The 18,376-nt window shown below is 41.5% G+C and overlaps 1 protein-coding gene across 1 annotated transcript in view; it reads right to left on the bottom strand.

Moving 5' to 3' along the window:
• Positions 1-1,052: 1,052 nt before the first annotated feature.
• The window catches only part of LOC124616277 (actin-related protein 1), a 72,947-nt gene continuing 55,623 nt past the window's right edge, over positions 1,053-18,376 (bottom strand). The window contains exons 6-9 of the mRNA XM_047144583.1: positions 13,620-13,785; positions 13,337-13,510; positions 13,137-13,199; positions 1,053-4,677 (exon numbers count right to left, since the gene is read on the bottom strand). Coding sequence (XP_047000539.1) covers positions 4,534-4,677; positions 13,137-13,199; positions 13,337-13,510; positions 13,620-13,785 — 547 coding nt within the window. The 3' untranslated portion in view covers positions 1,053-4,533. The remainder of the gene's footprint in view (positions 4,678-13,136; positions 13,200-13,336; positions 13,511-13,619; positions 13,786-18,376) is intronic.

The following is an 18,376-nucleotide window of genomic DNA, read 5'->3' as shown; positions in this document are numbered from 1 at the left end:
ATCTTCTGTAATAGCTGAACATTTGGAAAGGGAATTTTATTCCTACTGAAGCTCGGAAAGACTAATGCACAACTCTACTCCCTCACAGACAGCATGTGCTAATAGGTGTCTTACGCTTTTTGACTCGCCATGCTAAATTGGAGTCACAATGAAACAAGATAAGTAGAACTGTGAAATAAGAACATATGCTGTTTTACTTATGGAATCATCCTCACCAGACTTCAATTGTCTACTAGTTACTTTTGGTATCAAAAGTGTGCAAAGTGTGATCTCAAGATTATGGCAACGATTCTAGCAGACAGGAAACGTGTCCAGCACTACAGTACGGGACGTGCACAGTGTACAACACCACAAGAAGACAGCCACGGAGTACTGCAGGTAGCCTTGCTCGGGACCTTACTGCAGCCACTGCAACAGTTGTCTCCAGACACACAGTCTACAGACGACTGAACAGACATGTTTATTCGCCCGGAAACCTGCAAGGTGCATTTCACTGACTCCTGGTCACAGGAGAGCCCGTAAAGCTCACACTTTGCACACTTTTGATACCAAAAGTAACTAGTAGACAATTGAAGTCTGTTGATAAGCCTTTTTCCCCAAGGCTAAGCCCATGATCTGTTTGTTGTCTATGTTGATAATATGTAATGTACTCCATATACCATTTCTCTATTCTGCCTCTCTAATTTTATAAATGTAACTGATATTGCCTTGAAATATGTTGTGCCTTCACCGTTTTCATTTTTAACTTGTTTCTCTGTAGATCTGTATCTAATACGGTTCTCTGAGTACATGCAGAACTGCAGGAGAATCTGATGTGATGCTTAAAACTTGTAGATAATACTTGGCAATCTTTTGAGCAACCAAATAGTGTCATTATGAGAAACTGTAAAATCCAAGTTTTAACACTTTCGGTTCCACATCCAAGGAGATACTCCACTTTTCTTGAAAAATGTTCCTAGTGCTATAAATAATATGAAACCATAGTGGGATAACGAATGAGCCATAACAATGCTCCCATTGTCGAAGTTCTAATGCCACAAAGCACTCAGAAAATAAGCAAAATGTATAAAATTTATTACAAACAAGGTAAACACACAAATTTTATATTTTAAAAATTAAAGTACACAATCAGCTTGCAACTACAGAAACTCAATAAATTATAATCTTAAAAAAATAATACTGTTTGCAGCAAGCTCTTGTGATTTCTGAAGAGAAACTGCAAAAGCAGCACAGCCTCCATCTGAATGGAAGATATTATATGGTATTATCACTCCCAAAACATCACATACATAACAAATTCTGCTTTATAGTTGGTAGATACCACCTCTGTTTCACAATCTGCATTTTACAATGTTTGTGGTCTGAATTACAGGATTTGAGTGTTATTGTCGGCATTATTAAACTCACCGAGTCATTTTTACTGAAAAAAATCTAACCATTACAAAAGTGGCATTCAGTTAATTAATCTTTCATTGTTTAAAGAATTACATTATCTATCGCTCTGCATTCCAACACCACAGTTATACATCATTTAACTCAGTCATTGTCACTCAGTTTCAAGTATACCAGATAATTCACAGATTACAAAATACAGGTTGTGTGCTTTCACTTATTACTAAGGAATGTGTGCTTAATCGGAGTTTAAACATATGACAGTAATAAACAGGCATGATTAGTAAGTTATTGGTGAGTTATCACAACGCAAAAGGCACTGAAAAAAAGTTTCCAAATGAACAAATAATGAAACAATTTCTGAAATATCTTTATATTTCCATAACAGGATACTGTTTATTTTTCTTGAATAAGTATACGTAGAAGGACTGCACAAAAGAAAGACTGTTGCAAAAGCTGCACTATGAAAGTTTTCCATTTTGTCTTTTAAAAAGTCAGTGTGTTTTATTGTGATACATGCTGTATTTATTCCTTGTATCAAAACTAATATGAGAAAATGCATATTTAATTTGTCCAAAAATCAAACTTTTACAATAATGACTACAGTATGCTGCAGGGCTAGTGCATTAATTTCTGGAGGGGGCACTATAGTTTTATTATGTATACACACTACAATGTAGAAAACTGTGAGTATAATTCAATTTATTAATAAATAGAAATGAGAGCAACAACAAATCTTAATGGTTATTGTATAAGTGCACTGTCTTTTTTATGAGTTATTCAAGCTGATACTGCAATTATGTTGTGCAGAATGAATGCATCCACAAGATAACTAATGCAAAACAAGCAACTTGCAGTGTGTTTATGCAGCAGTAGCAACAAATTAATGTTCTTCTCAATATTAACAAGTATGCATCTATTATACTTTCGAACAATTTCCTCCAAACTAAAGGCCACTGCTTTACACTAAAATGTATCTCTGATGATTTAACTTTTACTTTGCCATTAACATAAAAATTACAGTGACATGATCAGCGCATTATATCCTACTGCTTTTTTTTAAATTTTTTTTTAGCCTGACTGTCAGAGCTGGAGTTCAACTCTGCAATTACTCCTGAAAAGACAGTTTAAGCCAATGCAGGCTGAGTAATAGACCAGTTGCTTACCACATGCATTTGCTTTTCATTACTGCTCCTGTTTCATGAAGCAAAATAGTACTGGAACATAATATGCAACCTGTTTCTCAGTGTTTCATTTCACAATCCTGTGAACAAATACCTCCTTATAAAGACATACATTTCTCATATTTAAATAAACTGATGCACCAGCAACACCATACACTTGTGGCATATCTGTTACTATTCGAAGAATGGCAATAGGCAATTAATTTGAGAAAAATAGTACACCATTTTTTTTAAAAATTACTACTGCCTCACTAAGACATGCCTCTTCCCTCGCCTGTTCCTTTCAGATCTTTTTGTTACTGGAATCCCAATTTACCAATTTGTTCCATAGAGGCAACATTGATATGTACTAAACAACAACGTCATTTCTATTAGCAAAATTGCTGATAAATACACATTGTGTTGAAAAACCATCTTTCATAACAAAATTATACATATTACTGTGCCCAAAAAAACAATAATTACATTGCAACACAGGACCTGTAAATTCGAAAATGCAGCTTCATAAGTCCATCTTCCAGTTAAAATTTTAAAAATTTAGTTAAAAGAAAGTCACAAGACTGAAACAATGAATGACAAACACATTACAGCATTGAGTATGAACTAAAATTTAGCATACACCAACGATTTACTGACAGAGGTAGTCCTGAACTATCTCACTAGTTCCCTCATAAAGTGAAAAGACATTTACAGACTAGGAAAATTTTTCCTTAAATATAACAATATTGGAAACAAAACAAAGCTGTGCACTTATCTCATTAGTTCAGATTGGAGGTAATTAAACCTATTTCTTCCTAGCCCTGCACAAGTGTGGATTAACACCTCTTCTGTAAGTTTAACTTACAAACAGAAAACATTAAATATGAACACTTGGCCACCTCAAGCCGCCTCCTTTGGTACCACCGCACAGAAACAACAGATAAATTGTAATATATTTCCTCATTGATGACAGTGTTTTTTTCAAATTTATAAATTACCTGCACAAATTCTGGCACATAGCAAATGTTATCTGGTTATGACATACTGCTGCCCCACTTATAACAAAAGATAGTAATGGTTGTCGCACTGATTGTATATTCAAAGCCACTAACTATTACACAAATAACATTACAAACCATTATTTCTACAACTCAAATGCTCTACACATTACACACACTAGCAGTTTGAGTGCATTCCACCATAATTCCATAAGTTAGCTGCCGATACTGTTGCAACATAATTTTAAATTATTCAAGAGGAAATTACAAATAAATAATGTACACATCAATAGAATAGCCTCTCTCTCAACTTTCCGTGAGATTACAACCATTAAAATTTCATAATATAACAATACAACAATAAATAATTATGCAATAAAGACCTGCTATTGCCTACTGACATATATCCTACTTTTTCAAATGAAATTAAATATGCACATTAGTTACTTTAGCCTTTTCTGTGTAAAGGATGAGATCGAATTTGAGTTACATTATTGAAACTTAACATATTTCTGACAGTGATACTCACATTAAGTTTCCCGTTAAAACAATTTCGTTTGAAACTCAACATCCAGAAACTGGCACTCTGTATATCAACAAGAGTCAGCAAACCTGTGTATTTCTTCATTACCCTTTCTTTATTTTCTTTTTTGTTTTTTTAAAAAAGAAACTAAGAATTCAATACCTTGCACATTTGTATAATAAAGCTCAGACAGACTTTAGCAATAAATTATACATCTGAATGTTATCACATGATAGCTACAGTGGCTTGTAAAATACAGCAGTATAGTTCTTAAATCATCTTACTGTAATATAAAGCAAAGTTTAATGCATTTACCACATTACAACCAAACAAGTTAATCACTTAAACAGACATGTACTGTTTTGTGGTCCAACATTTTCTCAAGGCTGGTAACATAATTGCTCTGTACCAGCCTACGCAATATTGGTATATTATAATTCCAACAGCAGTGGTCTCTTCAGAAAGTCTTTCTATGGATTGCTCGGTGACCTTCTTCATCATACTCTCTTTTTGATACCCACATTTTCTTGAAAGTGTCAAGAGAGGCAAGAATTGAACCACCAATCCATGTTGTGTACAAACGTTCTTGTGGTGCCGATATCTGAAGACAACAAAGGAATTGTTAATAAATGCACTGAAGGTGTGGACAAGACTTCTTATTTCTTAGTGAAACTGTCATTCAGCTCAAGAGAAATTTCATTACAATATGGAAAAGATATAGACTGCTACTCACTGTATTGGAGATGTTGAGTAGCAGACAGGCACTACAAAGAGACTGTTATACATTTAAGCTTTCGGCCAAAAGGCCTTCTTCCAAAGTGGAAAATACACACACATTCACACAAGCACAATTCACACACATAACCACTGTCACTAGCCAATGAGGCTGGACTGCTAGAGACAATTTTGTGTGTGTGTGTGTGTGTGTGTGTGTGTGTGTGTGTGTGTGTGTGTGTGTGTGTGTTCTACTTTGAAAGAAGGCCTTTTGGCCAAAAGCTTCAACGTACAGCAGCCTTTTCATTGTGCCTGCCTGCAATTCAGTGTCTCTTCTACAAGGTGAGTAGCAACCTATGCATTCCATAATGCTGTCATTATTCCATTCTAGATTTTCCATTGTTTAAATTTCATTATGTACTTGACTTGTGTATTTCACCATATAGTACGCCAAAAATAGTTTACAAATTAAATTTACAAATATGGCTCTTTTACGAACATTATTATTATTTTAAATACTGGTGTTGAATGCAATGCAATGCAATCCTAAAACAATTTCTACAAAAATTGTGCTACTGTCTTCACACTAGTCCTGAAGAATTTAAGGAAACTTTAATCGTGGTGGTCAAATGGAAACTGAGTTCTTATTCCACATGAAATTTGCAAGGGTTCTTTGCTAGATGGTATTCATTCATCATTCCCATATGATATTTTGTAGATCTCATCATGAAGAAGAGTCCTCACACATCTGGAACATTAGTAACTGTAATTAAAGGAAATTCCTGGGTGGAATAATACGTAAAATAAATGAAAGGCACCGATAACTAACTGGTCAGTGGCACGTAGCTACCCGCAACAGGAAAAAGTATTCCATCAGTTAACTAAAGGTGAGTGCTTGTGTTTATTTTACATATAAACTATCACAAAGAATGATATGAGCAACAGCTCACCCACTGTATGGGACCCCCCCCCCCCCCCCCCCCCCCCCCCCCCCCCCACACACACACACACATGCAAAACTCAAAACTGTGCTTTAATATCACAGTAACACCATTGGCAGGGGTGGGGTGGGGGTGGGGGGCTAACATCCAAGTTCATCCAAAAACACTCTGATACTAATAAATATAAATTTTATTGACAGGTTGTGTTGTGTATTTTTTGTTAACAGAAAGCCAAGGACACAACCTTCCATCAGCAAAGTTGTAGTGCTTATTTAAGTTATACAATCACCACCCCCACCTCTTTGCATTGTACTGGGATTGTTTCCTTAACACATTGTTTGTTTGGTTGCTTTGTGGGGTTTTTTCCATGACCATGAAACGCCCATAAGGAAGAGAAACAAGTACTGGAGATAACAAGGGATGACACAGAACAAGAAAGACAAAGACCAGAAAAGAGGAATTAAAAACACAGTGTTACAGTGGTTGGCTGACCACAGAAACAAAAAAAGGAAAAGCCAACCACAAAGAGACACATTAAAAACCTCAATCTAAAACCGTAGGCCAAAAAGGACACAAACCCTCAGATCAAGCGATAAAAGCCCCCTGCCTGAGTAAAACTCAAAGCATGGCAGCATCCTATTTGAGTGCGGTTAAAAGCGGATAGTCCAACAAGATGTGGACCACTGTCAACACTGACTCACAGAAGTGGGTTCTCATGGTGCAATAACTCGATCAGCAACCATCAAACCATCGGTATAGACTACGTCAGAGCTGTGAAATGTGGCAAGGATGGAAAGAAAGCGTCAGCAGAGGGCCTCAGTAGTGATTGAGTCTATTGGGCCTTGTGCCTAATCCAGCTGAAGGCATGGGCAGGGTACACATCACGAGGGTATACATAAATGGGCCCAGAAAAGAGGTGCGAGAGGCAAAAAGTCAAGCCCAGAGAGAAGAGACCAGACGCGAACCGCAATCGTATACCCTGACTGGGGCTTCTGATCTGGAAGATGGACGACCGAGTTGGGGAACAGGAGATGGTAATTTGGATGCCTGGACAAGCTACAAACATGTGCAGCATAAGTGGCCAGTTGTCGTTGGCGCCAGATCCACAATGAAGGGACACCAGCCTCCACAAGTAGGCTGTTTACAGGGATGTGCGAGTCGGATCCCACAGTGAAGTATGGGCTCAAGCAACCGCTTCGCGGAAGATGATGCCGAACTGTAAGCCAGGCTCCCATAATCGAGACGGGACTGAATCAACACATGATATAGCCGTAGAAGGGTAGACCGATCGGCACCCCAGCTGGTGTGCCTCAAGCAATGAAGAGTGTTAAGATGCTGCCAGCATGTTTGTTTAAGCCGCCGAATACGAGAGAGCAAAGTCAACCAGGTATCAGAAAGCATTCCCAAAAACCAATGCGTCTCCACCGCAGCAAGAGGTTCGCTGTCAAGATAAAGCCTTGGCTCAGGGTGAACAGTGCGACGCCGGCAGAAATGTATGACACAAGTCTTGGTGGCCGAAAACTGGAAGCCGCGCGTTACGGCCCAAGACTGCACCTTGCGGATAGCGCCCTGCAGCTGCTGTTCAGCAACTGCAATTCCAGTGGAGCTGTAGTACAGGCAAAAGTCATCAGCATACAAAGAAGCTGATATGGACATTTGCACAGCTGCAGCTAGCCCATTGATAGCAACTAAAAAGAGCCAGACACTCAAGACAGAGCCTTGCGGGATCCCATCTCCTGGACTCAGGAGGAACTATGGCAGGAAACAACTTGATGCGGAAGGAACGAAGCAACAAAAAAATTTGAATAAAAATCGGGAGCGGGCCCCTAAAACCCCACCCATGAAGCGAGGTGAGGATGTGATGTCGCCATGTTGTATCGTACGCCTTCCGCATGTCATAAAAGATTGCAACCAGATGCTGACGGCAGCCAAATGACGATGCTTTCCCACCATTGTGATGGGAACTCACCCTCAACCCAGATACGGTTGAAAAGGTCTAGGAGGTGTCACAGGCAGTCCATGCAGCTTTTTGAGCATCTGACGGTGGATGCGATCTGGCCCGGGAGCCATATCAGGGCAAGAGGCTAGGGCACTTTGAAATTCCCACTCACTGAATGGGACATTGTACGATTTGGAGTGGCGTGTATGGAATGAAAGGCTCTGAAGTTCCAACTGCTCTTTCAGGGAGTGGAAGGCCAGCGAGTAATTCGTAGAAGTGTAACTCTGAGCATAATGCTCTGCTAAGAGTTCTGCAATCATGTCCCATTCAGTACAGACTGCTCCATTCAGGGAAAGCCCACGTACACTGACGGGGGTCTGATATCCGTAGTCACACCTAATCTTGGTACAAACCTGCGATGGAGAGGTACGGATCCCAACGGTGGAGATATTACTTTCCCAGCACTCCAGCTTCCGTTGGTGAATAAGGTGTCGGGCTCGGGCACGGAGCCGCTTAAAGGTGATTAGGTGTTCATAGGATGGGTGCCGCTTATGACATTAGAGGGCCCGCCTGCGATCGCTAATCGCCTCAGCTACCTCTGGTGACAACCAAGGCACAGTCCTCTGCCGAGGGGACCCGAAAGGACAGAGAATTGCAGATTCTGCTGCATAAACAATGCTGGTGGTAATCGTGTGATCCACCATCAATAGCGTCATGAGAAAGAGGCTCAATAGTGGCAATGGAGGCGAACGAGTCCCAGTCAGCCTTATTGAAGGCCCATCTGGGGAGGCCCCCAAAAGAGCAATGCTGTGGCAGTGACAGAAAGATCAGAAAGTGGTCACTACCGCACAAGTCGTCATGCACACACTATTGGACAGATGGTAGAAGGCTAGGGCTGCAGACCGAAAGGTTGATGGCCGAGTACGTGCCGTGCACCATACTGAAATGTGTGGAGGCACCAGTATTTAAGAGGGAAAGGTCTAGCTGTGCCAACACTCACTCAATGACAGTGCCTCAGCCTGTTGCCACCAATCCACCCCACAAAGGGTTATGGGCATTGAAGTCGCCCAGTAACAGAAAAGGTGGCGGCAGTTGGGCCACCAGCACAGTCAATACATGCTGCACGATATCACCATCAGGTGGAAGATAAAGGTGGCAGACAGTAACAGCCTGTGGCGTCCACACCCTAACAGTGACAGCCTCTAAAGGTGTTTGAAGATGGTCACGCTCACTGTAAAGAGAGTGAAGAGCGTAAACTCGGACTCCACCAGATACCCTCTCATAAGCTGCCCGATTCTTATAATAACTCCGATAGCCACAGAGGGCAGGCATTCACAACGCCAGAAACCAAGTTTCCTGGAGAGCAATGCAGAAGAAAGGGTGGAGGCTGATAAGTTGTCAGAGCTCAGCAAGGTGGTGGAAAAAACCTCTACAAGTCCACTGGAGGATGACACTGTCCACGGCCAAAAAAGGCATGAAGGGACCAAGGAGGTAGATTACGCCACTGGGTCATCAACCACTACTGAAGGAGAGCCTGAATTGAGAATCAGTGCGTCTGAGGTAGGGATGAGAGTGAGACCGTCGGGGGAGGCCAAAATCTGCAAATCGTCCTAACTCAGAACTGGTAGGAACAGGGGGCATGGAGGCAAACCTGAACCTCGTCCGTCCTACCCAGCCTATTATTTTTCTTCTTCTTCTTCGCCTCCTCCTGCTGCTCCTTAGGAGCAACCGAGGAGGGAGACTCAGACAGAGCGTCAGGGACAGACGAAGAGTGGGAAGCTCTCTGATCCACCGCTCATGGCTCCTTGAGCCACTGACTGATGTCAGCTGTCGCGCTGGAGGTGGTCTTAGAAGGTAGACTTCCAAGGGACCCTTTCTGCATGAGAGAAGCCGGAGGAGGCTGGTGAACCTTCGGCGCGGGGGGTCCGATATCCCCATCAGTTTGAGGGGTTGGTCTCCCAAAGGCGGTACCTTGGGAGCACCAGAAGAAACAGCATCCCCCAGCACAGACATGGGGGAAGAGCCAGTGTGGCCCCAAGGGCCCACTGGAGGCTTAACAACCGCAGGGACAGCCGTCTCCACCGGGGGCAACGAAGTGAAGTCACAGTTGCAGCATACAATGTAGTCATCTGCACAGGATGAAGTCGTTCGTATTTCCTCTTCACATCCTGATAGGTGAGCCTGTCCGGGGTTTTTGTTTCCATGATTCATCACTCCTTATGGAGAACAGGGCAGTCAGGTGAGCAGAAGGAGTGGTGCTTCCCACAGTTGACACAAGTGGGAGGAGGCACACACGGAGCGCCCAGGTGCAGAGGACGACCACAATCCCTGCATGTGACGCTGGAAGTACAATGAGATGACATGTGACCAAACTACCAACACTTAAAGCACCGCATAGGGGGAGGGATGTATGGTTTTATGTCACAATGGTAAACCATCACCTTGACCTTTCAGGCAACAAGTCACCCTCAAAGGGTCTTTGGGTCCCCTATGCACGAGCCGGATGACGTGGACACCCTGACGCCCTAAGTTGGTGCATAGCTCCTCATCCGACTGCAAAAGGAGGTCACGATGGAAAATAAGACCCTGGACCAAGTTAAGGCTTTTATGGGGAGTAATCGAGATGGGAATATCACCCAGCTTGTCACAGATGACCAACTCCTGCGACTAGGCTGGGGAGGCTGCTTGGATCAAAATTGCCCCGCTGTGCATTCTAGATAACACCGCCACTATCTTCAAGGTGGTCTATGAAAACAGAGGCTTCGTTGCCTGAAAAGTCTCGGCATCAGTCCTGCAGCAAACTAGGTACCGAGGCAAATATGGCTCACGAGACGAGTTGCCCTGGGAACGATCGGGAATCATACGTTGCAGCATTAAAATCATTTCATACACGCTTTGAGACTGCTGGGGCTGAGCGACCACCAGCTTGAGTCAATTTAACCCATTTCATTGCGGGTCATCCGCTCTGACGCCACCCACTCCAATCAGGGGCTCTGCCCGCAGGCACCACCCAGCCATAACAAGGGCCACATGGCGGGATGGCCATTTCTGGGAGTCCTGGTGCCCCAGAAAGGATGGGCACCTATTCCTTGCATATGCGGGGAGGTCGCTGCTCAGGCATCAGCAGTGCGATCCCTGTGTTGTCAGGGGGCTACCACCAAGACGGTACACTTGACAAACCCACCACGATGGACTGGACTGGACTGGATTTCGGGTGCCAAAATGCGCAGAATTGTTGGAGGTGCAAAGGATGGTTAGGCGCAAGAGACAAAAAGTACGCAACCTACAAGACTGAGGGGGCCAAGCCTGCCACACGACAATAAGCAGCATGCAAGATCTCAGTGCACGATGTACACACAAAAAAACACCACGTAAGACGTCCTTCCACAAATGGCACGCACTATCAACAGAAATTTGGAAAAGGTGGAGGTCAAACCCGAGAGGGGACCATGACAGAAAAGCTGACATGTTGGAGACTCCTTTTAGTCGCCTCTTACGACAGGCAGGAATACATCGGGCCTATTCTTACCCCCGGACCCGCAGGGGGAACACATTGTTTATTTCATTTTTTATTTATTAATTTATTTAACCTGGCAAGACTGTTGTGTCTTGCCTCCCGCTTTTTTCCCTTCTAACAAATTGGAAAGTCATGGGAAAGCGATCTGCTTATCTGCAGACTGTAGTAGTATCGCGTACACAAGCTATAAAAGGGCAGTGCATTGGCGGAGCTGTGATTTGTATTCAGGAGATTCACGTGAAAAGGTTTTTGAACTGATTATGGCCACACTACAGGAATTAAGAGACTTTGAACGCAGAATGGTAGTTGGAGCTAGATGCATGGGACATTCCACTTCAGAAATCATTAGAGAATTCAATATTCCGTGATTCACAGTGTCAAGAGTGTGCTGAGAATACCACATTTCAGGCATTACCTCTCACCTCAGACAATGCAGTGGCCAATAGTCTTCACTGAACGACCGAGAGTAGCAGCATTTCTCTAGAGTTGTCAGTGCAAACTGACAAGCAACAACTGCAGAAATCAATGTGAGGTGTACTACAAACGTATCCATTAGGATATTGTTGATAAATTTAGCATTAATGGGCTATGGCAGCAGATAACCAATGTGAGTGCCTTTGCTAACAACACAATATCACCTACAGCGCCTCTCCTGGGCTCGTGACCATATCAGTTGGACCCTAGCTGAAATCGTGGCCTGGTTAGATCGGTCCCATTTTCAGTTGGAAAGAGTAATGATAGTGTTCGGCTGTGCCACAGCCCCCATGAAGCCATGGACCCATGTTGTCAACAAGGCGCTGTGCAAACTGGTGGTGGCTCTATAATGGTGAGGGCTGTGTTTACATGGAATGGACTGGGTGCTCTTGATGTTCAGCTACTTGGAGATCATTTGCAGCCATTCATGGGCTTCGTATTCCCAAACAACGATGTGCCATGTCACTGAGCCACAATTATGAGAGACTGGTTTGAAGAACATTCTGGACAATTCAAGTGAATGATTTGGCTTCAATGGAGCATATTTTTCTTTCATAAGATTGATAAATAGTTGCAACTTATCCATTTGAAGACATAATTAATAATTTGTTCTCTTAAGAGGCTGTAAGTATCTCGTAAGTTGTAAACTCTTTAGGAACATAATAATAAAACAATTTTATTAATCATGAATGAAGACCTTGATTAGAAACAATGGTATGGGACAGTCGATGGGAAACAAGGTATACAAATAAAACAGTGCCACGATAAACTGAGAAATGACAACTTAACTACAATTTATTATTTTCATTAATGGTAGACTTGTCGGAATGTGTGCCTGTAAACAGTGGTAAGTGCTGAAAGCATTATTACCAGTAGTGTAATATGTGCTGTGTTCATGATATGAAAATGCTTTCCAGGGAAGATTTGTACAAATCCAAGGATGATGTCGATAACTATGACTCAAATAAAATCCGGAATATGTTCCTGAACAAAAATGTGCCTCAAAAGTTGTTGCTAATCAGATAAATGTGAATAATTATTTAAGCAATTATATTATGTTGTGTCCCTTGCCATGGTTTGCATGAATTTAAATGACAGTGTGGTGGCAGAGATGTTAAGGACCATCCCTAACATTGTTTACAAAATACCTTAACTAAGAAGATTTTACAGAAACTTTACAGCACAATTTGCTCAAAACAAACAACTTGTCCCACACCATTGCTTACAGCAGAGATACTCAAATGACATTCCTGACAGTACACCCTTGTGTAGTTATAGGTTTATAAGAAGAAAGGCTTTTTTATTTTGAAAAACATGGGTGTTTTAGGAATTTGATTTAGAGAGAGAGAGAGAGAGAGAGAGAGAGAGAGAGAGAGAGAGAGAGAGTAAAACATAAATTAAACAGTAATTGGAAGCTTATATATAAATTCAGTTTATTACAGCAGTTCACAACTAAAAACCAAGAAGAAACTTACCCGAATTTTTATGTCTTTTGGTGCCAATTTTCGTATTTCTGATAACAGTCTGTCTCCAAATCCCTGAAAACAGAAGAACATCAAGTACACTATGAGATCACCACCATCTAATTTGGATGATAAAAATAACAAATACATACAATGAGAGGGGAAGAACTTTATTATATTATGTACACAAGAAAAAATACAGACGACTTTACCTTAAACAATGTTGAGCCGCCTGACAAAATGATATTCTGAAAGAGTACTTTACGTAAATCTAGATCAGATTTCTGAATTGAGTACAGGAGAACCTCATGGAGTCCTTCATATTCTTCTCCAATCAGATCTGGTCTGAACAAAACCTCTGGTGCTCTAAATCTTGCTGGACCGATCTGGCATAGAAAAAAGGCCCATTAAGTTGTGTGCAGTGATTTGGGTGCAGTTATATAACTCTTGACTTTTTTTTTAAATCGACTGTTTTACAAGAACAAAATTACTTACTTCAAGAGTGCTGCCATCTGGCAGAACATACTGGTACTTTTCAGTTTCAACAGTTTCTTCCTTCTGAGGATTATTTGCAAGATAACACGCCTTTTCTTTAATTGTTCTCACTATTTCAAATTCAGCAGTTGTATAAAAATTAACACCTTCTCTCCGCAACAGTAACCTAAAAATATATGTACATCAGATAACAGAGAAAAGTTTAGAACAGTTAAATGAGTAAAGTTACTGTTAGACTGTAGCTGAAAACATTGGCAGTTTATGAGATTCCTTCCAACACTGAACAACTAAATTCATCACATTTTCTCAACACAACTGTCACTGTTAACCTCAAGAAAAGCCTAGTTTACAATATTCTATGCCAGCAAATTCATAAACGTTGTTTGCCTATCAATGTATGTAGTACAACAAAGAAACAAAGTGGAGTTTGAAAAGACGGATAGAGGTACTGACTGACTGACACTGTGAGCCTCATTGTGGAACATGCCCAAATGGATTAGTCCATAACAGCATAATTTTTCTCCAGAAATAACAGAAAGGTAGTGAGGGATGGTAAAGACCCTCCTTGACCATGTTAGAAAGTTGCTACAAAAGCAAAGAGGGCTTCATCTCTGATTTAAACGAACTGAAAGCCTGGTAGACAAACAGAAGCTAAATGGGGCCAAAAAGGGCGCACTGAGAGTAATGTGAAAAGCATTAAATGAATTTTAAGTAAAATTTGTCCAAACAATCTGACTACATACCCTAAGGAGTTTTGATCTTACATAGTAAGTTGCTGTTGTTGTTATCTTCAGTATAAAGACTGGTTTGATGCAGCCCTCCATGCTACTCTATCCTGCGCAAGCTGCTTCATCTCCAAGTAGCTACTACAACCTAAATTATTCTGAATCTGCTTAGTGAATTCATCTCATGGTCTCCCTCTACGATTTTTACCCTCCATGCTAATACTAACTGGTGATCCCTTGATGCCTCAGAACATGTCCTACCAACTGATCCCTTCTTCTATTCAAGTTGTGCCACAAATTCCTCTTCTCTCCAATTCTATTCAGTGCCTCCTCATTAGTTACGTGATCTACCCACCTAATTCAGTATTCTTCTGTAGCAACACATTTCAAAAGCTTCTACTCTCTTCTTGTCTAAAGTAGTTATCGTCCATGTTTCACTTCCATACATGGCTACACTCCATACAAATACTTTCAGAAAACACTTTCTGACACTTAAATCTACACTCAATGTTAACAAATTTCTCTTCTTCAGAAACGCTTTCCTTGCCATTGTCAGTCTACATTTTATATCCTCTTTACTTCAACCATCGTCAGTTATTTTGCTCCCCAAAACTTCTGTTTCGGTGCCAGTATGGTCACCGAGCGACTAAATACATGATTTTGATCTGTTTTCTGACATATTGTGCATAAACACGTGAAGAGATAATTCCTGTATTGTATCATGGTTCCTCCTTTCAATCACTGCATGAATACCTAAAATGGCAGATATTGAGATAAACGATTGTGGAATATAAAACAAGGTGAACTGCTTAACAATGGAAAAGCAACTCAACCAGGTGAGAATACCTGTAAGATTCTACTGAGATTAGGTTAAATAAGTTCTAGCAGTATTTTATCGTAGGTCACTGGAGCAATGAAGAGTACCTAGAGATGGGAAAAAATGCAGGTCATTCTCATTTTGAAAACCGCTCAGCAGACAGATGCGCATAACTACACGCCTATATCACTGACGTCAATGTGTTGCAGAATTATGGAACATGTTTTATACTCACATATTACGATGTACATGGAGAATGAAAAGCTCCTCTACAAAAATGAACAAGAATTCTGGAACACATATTATGTTCGAGTATAATGACTTTTCTGGAGACTAGAAATCTACTCTGTAGGAATCAACATGGGTTTAGAAAAAGACGGTCGTGTGAAACCCAGCTCGCGCTATTCGTCCACGAGACTCAGAGGGCCATAGACACGGGTTCACAGGTAGATGCCGTGTTTCTTGACTTCCGCAATGCGTTCGATACAGTTACCCACAGTCGTTTAATGAACAAAGTAAGAGCATATGGACTATCAGACCAATTGTGTGATTGGATTGAAGATTTCCTAGATAACAGAACACAGCATGTCATTCTCAATGGAGAGAAGTCTTCCGAAGTAAGAGTGATTTCAGGTGTGCCGCAGGGGAGTGTCATAGGACCGTTGCTATTCACAATATACATAAATGACCTTGTGGATAACATCGGAAGTTCACTGAGGCTTTTTGAGGATGATGCTGTGGTATATCAAGAGGTTGTAACAATGGAAAATTGTACTGAAATGCAGGAGGATCTGCAGTGAATTGACGCATGGTGCAGGGAATGGCAATTGAATCTCAATGTAGACAAGTGTAATGTGCTGCGAATACATAGAAAGAAAGATCCCTTATCATTTAGCTACAAAATAGCAGGTCAGCAACTGGAAGCAGTTAATTTCATAAATTATCTGGGAGTACACATTAGGAGTGATTTAAAAAGGAATGATCATATAAAGTTGATCGTTGGTAAAGCAGATGACAGACTGAGATTCATTGGATGAATCCTAAGGAAATGCAATTCGAAAACAAAGGAAGTAGGTTACAGTACGCTTGTTCGCCCACTGCTTGAATACTGCTCAGCAGTGTGGGATCCATACCAGATAGGGTTGATAGAAGAGATAGAGAAGATCCAACGGAGAGCAGCGCACTTCGTTACAGGATCATTTAGTAATCGCGAAAGCGTTACGGAGATGATAAATAAACTCCAGTGGAAGACTCTGCAGGAGAGACGTTCAGTAGCTTGGTACGGGCTTTTGTTGAAGTTTCGAGAACATACATTCACTGAAGAGTCAAGCAGTGTATTGCTCCCTCCTACGTATATCTTGCGAAGAGACCATGAAGATAAAATCAGAGAGATTAGAGCCCACACAGAAGCATACCGACAATCCTTCTTTCCACGAACAATACGAGACTGGAATAGAAGGGAGAACCGACAGAGGTACTCAAGGTACCCTCCGTCACACGCCGTCAGGTGGCTTGCGGAGTATGGATGTAGATGTAGATGTAGAATTCTGCAAACACGTATCTTGTGAAACTCAGTTGTTGTTCTCCTTCACGAGATCCAGGCTACCATACACAAAGCATGTGTGCAATTCTGCACTGTCATTTAGTGAACAGAATAAAAGCTTACCGATTACCGGACCAGATCTTTCATTGGATACAAGACTTCCTTGCAGACAGAACTGAACAATTCATTCTCAATGCAACTAAACCAACAAATTAGAAGGTAATTTCGGGTGTACCTGAAGGTAGTGTTATAGGGCCACCACTATTTGTCATTTATATTAATGATCCTGTAAATAATGTTGGAGGTCTCACGATGCTATCCAAGGATGATGCTGTTGTCTATAAGGATGGTTGCAACACCTAAGACTGTTGCAAAATGCAGGAAGACCTGTGAAAGATCGACAATTGGTTGAAGGACTGGCAGTTGCCCCTTCTTGGTTTCCTTGTGCCTCTGTCCCACATCATCATGGTTATGGTTATTAACAGATTTAGTATGGTTAATTTATGGCACAGCCGGGTGCTCTCCCTGTCACACCCCATTACCCCCTGGGATGGTGCCCTCCCTGTCACACCCCCTGGGATGGGGTATGTGTAGCCCAACTGACTGCGTGTCATGTTATTCATGTGAAAGTGAGCAAAAGTTCCCTATATGCTTGAGAATCATGTAACTGAGGTCAAATGGGGGTAACAGTCTGGTATTCAACTAGAGGGATTTGGGGAACCACCTAAAAACCATACCCAGGCTGGCCAGCACAATAACCCTTGTCGTTAATCTGCTGGCTGGAATTGATCCAGGGCTCGTGCACCTCCCTGTTCTGGAAGCAGTGCTTTAACATGCACAGCTATCTGGGCAGGTGTAAGTAAATGTAACATATTGTGCACAAATACGCGAAGAAAGTGGAGTGACCACACAAAACAAATAGTTGGATAAACAGATGTCAGACTGTTATTCATTGCACAATACTTAAGAAAATGTAATACATCCACAAATGAAGTAGGTCACAAGACACTTGGTCAATAGATTCTTGGTTATTGTCCCTCTACCTAAGACTTTTACCACGCAGGATCAATAAAACAGATAGACGAGATTCGGCAAAGAGCGGCACGTTTAGTCACAGGATCCAGGATCGTTTACTTGGCATGACAGCGTTATGGAGATGCTCGATCAAGTACAGTGGCATACACTGCTAGAGATGATAGTAAGTGTGTGTGTGTGTGTGTGTGTGTGTGTGTGTGTGTGTATGTGTGTGTGTGTGAGGTGGGAGGGGGGGGGGGGGGGGGAGGGGGGGCATGGGAACAGCAACACAGATCATAACTTTACATGAACAACTTTTCAATATGTGTGATTAAGAATATAAACAGGCAAAAAATGTCAACTACAAGGGGGGTTCCCATACGTAAGTTTCTATATTAACTAAAAAAAAATTTATACAATTTATCATGGTGAAATAATTCTATTGGCATTGTACAATCTTTCTGTTACTTTTCTACATAGCCATCATGTTTTTCCAAGCATTTTTAGTAACACAACACATTTTTCCAAACTAGTATTGTACCAGGTCAGGTCCCTTGCCCGTAACCAGTCGTTCACTGTTGATGTGACTTCTTCATCAGTGCAGAAATGTTTATCTCCAAGACGACCTCCAGGTTGGGGGAGCATATAAAGATCACTT

Source organism: Schistocerca americana, chromosome 1 (genome assembly GCF_021461395.2).
Source record: "Schistocerca americana isolate TAMUIC-IGC-003095 chromosome 1, iqSchAmer2.1, whole genome shotgun sequence".
In the NCBI taxonomy this organism is placed as follows: Eukaryota; Metazoa; Arthropoda; class Insecta; order Orthoptera; family Acrididae; genus Schistocerca; species Schistocerca americana.
The sequence above is the reverse complement of the archived record's forward strand: the minus strand, read 5'-3'. Positions and strand labels throughout refer to the sequence as shown.